The sequence below is a fragment of the Eucalyptus grandis genome, chromosome 3, assembly GCF_016545825.1.
Source record: "Eucalyptus grandis isolate ANBG69807.140 chromosome 3, ASM1654582v1, whole genome shotgun sequence".
Classification (NCBI taxonomy): domain Eukaryota; kingdom Viridiplantae; phylum Streptophyta; class Magnoliopsida; order Myrtales; family Myrtaceae; genus Eucalyptus; species Eucalyptus grandis.
Genome location: NC_052614.1, coordinates 11,054,591 through 11,062,591, shown reverse-complemented (window position 1 = coordinate 11,062,591; position 8,001 = coordinate 11,054,591). Strand labels below are relative to the sequence as shown.

General features: G+C 43.6%; 1 protein-coding gene across 1 annotated transcript; it reads left to right on the top strand.

Annotated features, from left to right (window-relative positions):
* Positions 1 to 671: 671 nt before the first annotated feature.
* Positions 672 to 4,133, top strand: LOC120291639 (serine/threonine-protein kinase EDR1-like). Its single transcript, XM_039309301.1, has 7 exons — positions 672 to 817; positions 1,884 to 1,962; positions 2,677 to 2,745; positions 2,874 to 2,923; positions 3,029 to 3,110; positions 3,411 to 3,505; positions 3,841 to 4,133. The coding sequence occupies exons 1-7, from the start codon at positions 672 to 674 to the stop codon at positions 3,866 to 3,868; spliced, it is 549 nt and encodes a 182-aa protein (XP_039165235.1). The 3' UTR covers positions 3,869 to 4,133.
* The last annotated feature ends 3,868 nt before the right edge of the window (positions 4,134 to 8,001 follow it).

The window sequence follows — 8,001 nt, the reverse complement described above, 5'->3', positions numbered from 1 at the left end:
CGGTCATCTCAACCTTAATTTCCGAAAATAAATAAATAATTAATTAATTTCAAAAATTAATTAATAAATATTAAAAATTCAATTTAGCTCAAAATAAAGCCTAATTAAATAAATAGACTTCGCCATGATCACTAGCATAAAATTTCGGTCACTAGCCATCCCGGTTGAATTTCCGGAAAAATAATTAATTAATTAATTAATTTCGAAAATTAATAATTAATTACTAAAAATCCAATTTAGGCTCGAAAAGCCTAATTGAAGCCCACTAAGGGTCGGGAAGAATCCCGAGATGCTTTCAATAAATAGTAGACTACGTCTACTTGCTAATTGCACAATCAAAATGTCTAATGTGCATTGCAATTGTCTAATAATCACTAATCTATTCTAATCTAACCACCTAATTGCATTTAATTAAATCTAACCAACCCCTAAGCATAATTAGCAAACTAAGTAGGGATTAGTGAGATTACTCATCGGAATCGTGTGCAAATCGGATCAATCCGACGAGGGTGACGCAAGGAACAATACTTCCCCAAGTGACTCTCGGTGGGTTGCTGGTTTGGCTACGAAATAAGGGGAAACAGAGATGGTTGGGGGCGGAGAAGGGTCGGGAAGGCAAGTGGCGGTTCGGTGAGGTCACATGGTGGCTTCGGCAGCCTACTCGGCTACTCATGGTGGCTGGTCGGTCTCTCCAACGGACGGATAGAAGCTGGGTCGCATGGCAGGGACAACAGCAAGCAGCGGACGTGGGGACGTGCGCGGATGGTGGGACAGCGACGAGCGCGTGGGCGGTCCGGCTCTGGTGCGGCGGCGACGGGTGATTGGTCCAGTCTTCGGTGAGCTACTGTCCTTCTTCCTCTGTTTCTGATTTTCACGAGCAAGAAACAAGAAGGGGGCTTTCAAATCACGTGTGAATGGGGGAGAAGAGAGAGGAGAGAGAAGAAGAGATAAGAGAGAGAAGAGAAAGGGTTTGACTAGTCAAAAGAAGAGAGAGAGAAAGAGGCAAAGTGGGAAATGACAAGAGGAAAAAGGAAATGGTTAGCGTGGGGAGGGGGAGCTGCGCACGAGGGGGAGGGGAGAAAATATTAGGCACGTCTCACGCTCTAGCCTAGCAAACAAGAAGGCGGTGGGAGCGCGACACATGTCTGTGTGGGACCCACAATTTCAGGCACCCATTTCGAAAATTTTCATGTACTGTAGATCTGGAGAAAAGGGTTTTCTGTCGCGGGTTCTTTGTTTGTGCCTTTCTCTCTACCCTTGCTCTCTCTCCCTGACGGACTCCCTCTCTCTCTACCCTCGCTTTTTCTGACCGGCGAACCACCGCGAGCAACCGACGAACTAGGAGGATACCGGCGAGATGACAGCGAGCAACCGACCGGCGTGCGACCTCCTTCTCTCTCTCTGCCCTCCCTCTTTCCGACCGGCGAACCACCACGCCACCCCTCTGGCTCCGGTTCAGGCCCCGACTCGTCCGTCCCTTACTCTTTCTCTCTCCTCGCGTCTCTGTCTGCCCTCCCTCTCTTCGACAGCGAACCACCGTGTGACCAACGAACCACCGCGCCCCCCTTTCCCCTTTCAGCTGCAGATTTGGCACCGGCTTGTCGAGGTAATTTCTCGCTTTCTCTTTTCTCTCTTTCTCTCTGTCTGACGGTGTGACGAAAGGGATTTTATAGGAGTTCAGCGATGCCTGAAGAGTAATTAGTAGTATGCTTTTCGCCTGTAATTTTTCTTTAATCTTGGGTCTGGCTATTCATTATGCCAGTTGGACATACTCCGAAAAGGCTCTAAAAATGATGATATGGTGCATCATGTTAAAGTTTGTTGTAATGTCTGTCAATATCCTGTCTCTATGGAACTAACAGTTGTTACGTGTGTTGGTGCAGTGGAAGTTTGTTTTGCTTACTGCAGAGGAACACAGCCAAGTTGGATTGGAGACGCCGTGTTCATATGGCTTTGGATGTGGTAAGTATCTGCTTCTTATTCGTGTAACTTAATCCATTGTTTTCTAAGTCCAGTATTTTATATTTTGGTCACCTGAATGTTTTTTTTTTTTTCATCTGTTTCTCAGTGAGCATTTGTTTTGCTCCTTTTTATACCGCCCTCATTTTGTTCTTGTTGATATATTTTACATGTACATTCAGCATGTAACCAAATTCATCCTCTTGTAGGTGCAGTGTTTTACATTTTGGTCACCTGAATGTTTTTTTTTTTCATCTGTTTCCCTGTCAGCGTTTGTTTTGCTCCTTTTTATATTGCCCTCTTTTCGTTCTTGTTGATATCTTTTAAATGTACATTTTACCTTCATGCTGATAAAAATTTGAGACGAGTGTCTTGAACCTTAGCATTCCTAACTTCCCGAGATTGCTTGGCCAGAGTTTGTCAGTTAATTGAATTCTACTATCTCTTGTATGTTATCTTGCTGCTTTTAACGTGTAATTATTGAATTGGATACTTTTCAGGCTAGGGGCATGAATTATCTGCATCATGACAATCCACCTATCATTCATCATGATTTGAAGTCCTCGAATCTCTTAGTTGACAAGAATTGAAATGTGAAGGTGTGGCTACAATTACAGAGTTCCGTCTTTCGGTTTCAAGATATATCACTTTTTTTAGATGCAATATATGGGTTTTTGCTTATGAGCTCATTTATGATTTGCTAAAATTGTAATTTAGGTGAGTGATTTTGGTCTGTCACGTCTGAAATCTAAAGCATATCTCACAGTAAAAACTGGGAAGGGAACGGTATGAAAATTTTACTTACTATTTCTTCAATAACTCTTATTAGTCATCATTTGTAACTTTCCTCTTTAACTATCTGAAATTATAATTCTTGGCTGACTTGACCTGCGATCTCTCTCTTTTTTCTCTAGCCTCAATGGATGGCACCGGAAGTTCTCCGTAATGAAGCCTCAGACGAGAAGTATGTTTTTGTCTGTTGAGTTTTATTTTGAAGACTACTACCTTTATCTATCTAAAGATAGATTTGGTATCCTCATTTACTTCTAATGTTTCTCTGCATCTCCAGATCTGATGTGTACAGTTATGGAGTGGTCTTATGGGAAATTGCCACCCAGAAGATCCCGTGGGATAATCTCAATGCAGTGCAGGTATTTTTTTTTTCTTTTCTGTCACCACATTCCATTTCGTCTGACAATTGCACCTTTTCGATCAGTAAAAGAGATCCATTGAAAAAGGCATCGTGGCGTCTTGGATCTCCTTTTCACTTCTCTGTGGAGATGGACTTGGCAGGCTTTGTTTTTAGCGACATTTTATGTGAATATGAAGGGGGGCTGAATGACTTATGCCCGATCTGCCGTCTTTTTCTCTCCCTTTTGTTTCTGTTAGGAATTACATGAAATCTATTATTCGGAATGCTTTGAACAATGCTTTACTCAGGATACTTGCAGGTAATTGGTGCTGTGGGCTTTATAAATCAGCGGCTAGATATCCCTCATGATGTTGATCCACAGTGGGCATCTATAATTGAGAGCTGTTGGCACAGGTGCTTCTTCTCCTTTAGTGTTTATCAAGCCCTAAGTACACTAAACAGAAGCATGGAGTCTGCAAAGGATAATTCATTCATCTTGGGTAGAAAATGGAGAAGCATTTTTTTTGGTCACTGATGCAATAGAATTGGACACAGAAAATGATGCTCCATCTCCGATGAGCATTCGACATTTACCACTTGTAGTTAGGCAATTTCATGACCTTTTTTTTCTTCTGGCATAAGTTGATGACATTCAGGAGCCTTTTTTTTTTTTCCTTTTTGTGAGGACAAAAATTGTCAATTTGTTACAATTCGATACTGATGTGAGAACTGCATTTTCTCCTAACCAGTGATCCAAAGTGCCGATCGACGTTTTAGGAAATACTGGAAAGATTCCAAGATTTGCAGAGACAGAACGCACTTCAATTCCAGGCTTCCCGCTCTGCTGCCGGCGACAGCACTCCAAGGGAAACGTGAACCATCCGATGCATCAAGAGGATTTGTCTATTCATTACATTGGTGAACAGTCCAAGCAAACCTGGCTATTTGCCAGGAAGTTGATGTTGCCAACCAATCTCGGTTCGCTTTGCTGCTTCTGGACCATGAAATTTGGCGACCATATTTTTGGGACCATTTTGAGAGGATAGAATTCCTTTGTTTGAGCAATTCAATTGCGGGTGGATCTAGGACGATTGTATGTCACTTTTGTGCATTTACTGGAAAAGTCACAAAGGATCTTGTAGATATATTGCAAAGTGTTGTGGAGATCGGAGGCTGAGCACATTAGGCATTGCCATCCATTTGTTTGTGATACATTTATAGGGGAACATTAGATTCTCATCATAAAGTTGTACAAATCAAATTGACTTTGATGGCTCTTAGTGGTGAAACAGAGCTTTGCAATGGTAACAGGGGTTGCGCACTACTAAAGCTCAAGGCAGATTCTGCTTCTAAATCACTGTTAGCCCATGTTGTTCGCCCCATGGAAGTCCATCAATGAAGATATCCATGCCTTTTCTACTGTCGTTAGCCGATTGTGCCAGGGGCTACTTAAACAAAATTTTACATGCAATCAAAGGTCTTCAGTTTTCCAGAAAGTTTGATGCTTTAGTTTCTCGAATTAAATTCAGTCTAATGAGCTTGGACTTAGGGTCGCCATCCAACCAGGCAACAACCCAACAACTCTTCGAAGCTTTGTATCAGAAATCCACCTCACATTATTGAGCATAGGCTCGTGGATTTATGATTTTTTGTTCGTCGAAATTGTACATGATTTTTGTACCGTCCAAAATTCCCGGCATGAACTACATGGAAGGGCAAAAACGCAGGGCTGAACATTAGCAACCAAAATCGGCGAGAGTACAAACAATCTCCTTAAAAGCAAGTCATGTATCCCCAAAAGAAGCACGACTCATACAACTTTTTGATCCTACTTGGACAATGTTATGGGCAAGTCGCTATGTCCTCAGAAAAATCACAAATCCCATTTTTCGTGCCACCAATTCTTTATCGAAGCAAGGAATGAATTGCAGCAACAGTATCACCTTTATGCTCACATAACGTCCTTTCAGCCACCTTCCGGTCTGTCGCGACCTCTTTTTTTTCGGCGCCCGCGATCGGGTACGGGTGCCTAAGGAGGCTAATGGCTCGGCTAAATTTATTAAGCCCGGACTCTCCCAAGTCCACCAATTCACGACTGTAATAGTCTAAGTTTTTAACCTGTAAGTTAATTTTTAAAAAAAGAGTCGCCACTAATCAATTTGGGGTGGGTTGATTAGAAACACATGCGAAATATCGGGAGAAATACTTGCTCTTGCGCAACCAGAGAAATTAGGATCGGGGACTTGATTACACTAGTTAATCACTAATGCCCTTTTGGTACCTAATCTTGTTTAAAACTTGAGATTTTTGGATGCTCGAGGGATTTTCCATGCATTTTTGGGAGGAAAACATTTTTGAGTCTTTTTTTTATTTATTTTTGGACATAAAAGGATTTTTTTGGATTTTTTGGTATTTTTGGAAAAATACAAGTCTTTTTTGGCATTTTTTGGATTTTTGGCATTTTTGGAAAATATGAAATATTTTTTGACTTTTCGGACAATAAAATATTTTTTACTATTTGTTTTTTATATTTTTCGAAAATAAATCATTTTTTTATTTTTTTTTAAATTATTATTTTATAATATAATATAGTATTAAATGCGACCCGGGTCGGATCCCCGGGTTGGGTCCGACCCGGTCATCCATTCGGGCCCACATTGCGGCCCGGTTCAGATTTTTTGATTTTTTTTTGGAAAATAAAGTATATTTTTATACCCTCTTTATTTTATTTTTTTAAAACATTATTACTACCTTTTTTTATTTCAAAATGCGACCCGTGACAAACACCAAGACCCCAGCGACCTTGAAACCCTAGGGCATCGGATTTAAAGCCCGACCCGACGACCGGCGACCCAGCAACCTGATTTCCGCCCCTCCCCTTTTATGCTCGAAACGCTAACTGCACAGAGGCTCGGATCCGACCCGTCTTTGACCCGGCATCCCTTTCGCGAGGTAGGTTGCTCGGAGCCCTAGGGCTCGACGATTTGTAGCGCCGGAGAGGGGTTGTCGAGACATCGTCGGAGGACTCAACAGCCGCGACATGACGATTGGCGGCTAGGCTTTTAGGGGGAAAAGAGGCGACGACAATGGCGGCCGCTGGTTCGTCGGAAAAAGCGGCGGCAACGATGATGGACGATTGTTGGGTTTTCAGGGGAGGGCAGAGCGACAGCTACCCGGGTAGAGCCAGCACGGCTGTTACCTGTTCGGAACGAGGGCACGGCACGGCGGCTGCGGTGGTGACAAGGCGAGCAACAGCGACGGCGGCCCCTTAGCTCTCAGATCTGGCATGGCCTTGGCATCGGGCACGGCTCATAGCAACTTTCTCTGGTTTCTCTTCTCCCCGAAGAGCACCCTCACACTCGATCTGACCTTTTTGTCTTCTCAGCCCGACCCTCTCCTCCGGATCTGGCCTCGTTCAACCTCCTCACGCTCAGATCTAGGCTTGTGAGTGCTCGGGCCTCCCCTGAAGTCTCTCGGGGGAAGCTTGCGATGCTTGCTTGCTTTCGATCGCTCTCTCCCTCTCCGGCCGCGAGCTCTCAGATCTCGACCTACTCGTCCTCGGCCCCCCTTTCTGAAGTCTCTCAGTGGGAGGTTTCGAAGATCTGCAATCCTCGATACTTTGCCACTTCCGTCTCCCCATTCTCTTCCACCCGGTGCTCTATTTATAGGCGCGGAGGCTGGTCAACGGAGGCCTTGGCCGGCGGTTTTTGGCGCGCCGATCAGCCTCTCTCTCGGCCGAACCTGTGTCCCGTCGCTGCTACTCTTCCCCTCTTCATCGTAGGCGTCCTCGAGTGCGTCTTAGTAGCCGCGTGTGACTTGCAGAGGCGGAAGAAGGAGGAAGGAAGAAGAAGATGGGAGGAAGAAGACAAAGGAGAGGGGGTCGGGCTGGGTCACACGGGCCGAGCCGTGGGGGCCTGTGCGAAAGAAAAAAAAAAAAAAGGGCCGGGCTACATTTTTTGCTGTTTTTATTTATTTGTTTGCCATTTTTGTTTATTATTATTATTTATTATTATTTTATTATCCGAAAAATGCAAAATAAAAAACCTAATTAATTAAAAATGAAATTTAGGCGTCAACAAATACCCCTCTTTGAAGGTGAGTTCGCAGAGATTGCATTCAAAGACAAACTGATGCCTACATTTTATCCATGCATGCGTAGTAGATTATATTTTATTTGGGACCTATTATTCTATACAAAAAATTAGCAATATAACTTTACATATACTAAGACAGATAAGAAGATACCTGTAGTTACTTACCGGGAGTGAGTGAGATAGGGTGTGAACCCCGAGTTTGGCAAGTATCAAGGCGTCATCTTACCTGGTGATATGAGGAGGTTGCTTTTCCAAGGCTCGAACCATTCTTCAATCGCCTATTAAAACAATCAATGATTTGTCTAGGACTCGAACCTTTCTTCGGTCGCCTTGACGGGAAATTGCTCCTCCAAGACCTGAACCATTCTTCGGTCACCTGTTGGAGCAATCAGTGGTTTGTCTCAGACCTGAACCATTCTTCGGTCACCTGTTAAAACAATCAATGATTTGTTGAGGACCCGAACCTTTCTTCAGTCGCCTATTGGAGCAATCAGTGGTTTGTCTTGGACCCGAACCATTCTTTGGTCGCCGTGATGGGAAATTGCTTCTCCAGGACCCGAACCATTCTTCGGTCGCCTGTTAAAACAATCAATGATTTGTTTAGGACCCGAACCTTTCTTTGATCGTCTTGACAGGAAATTGCTCCTCTAGGACTTGAACCATTCTTCGGTCGCCTGTTGGAGCAATTAGTGGTTTGTCTCAGTCCCGAACCTTTCTTCGGTCTCCGTGATGGGAAATTGCTCCTCGAAAACCCGAACCATTCTTCGATCTCCTGTTAAAGCAATCAATAGTTTGTCTAGGACCTGAACCTTTCTT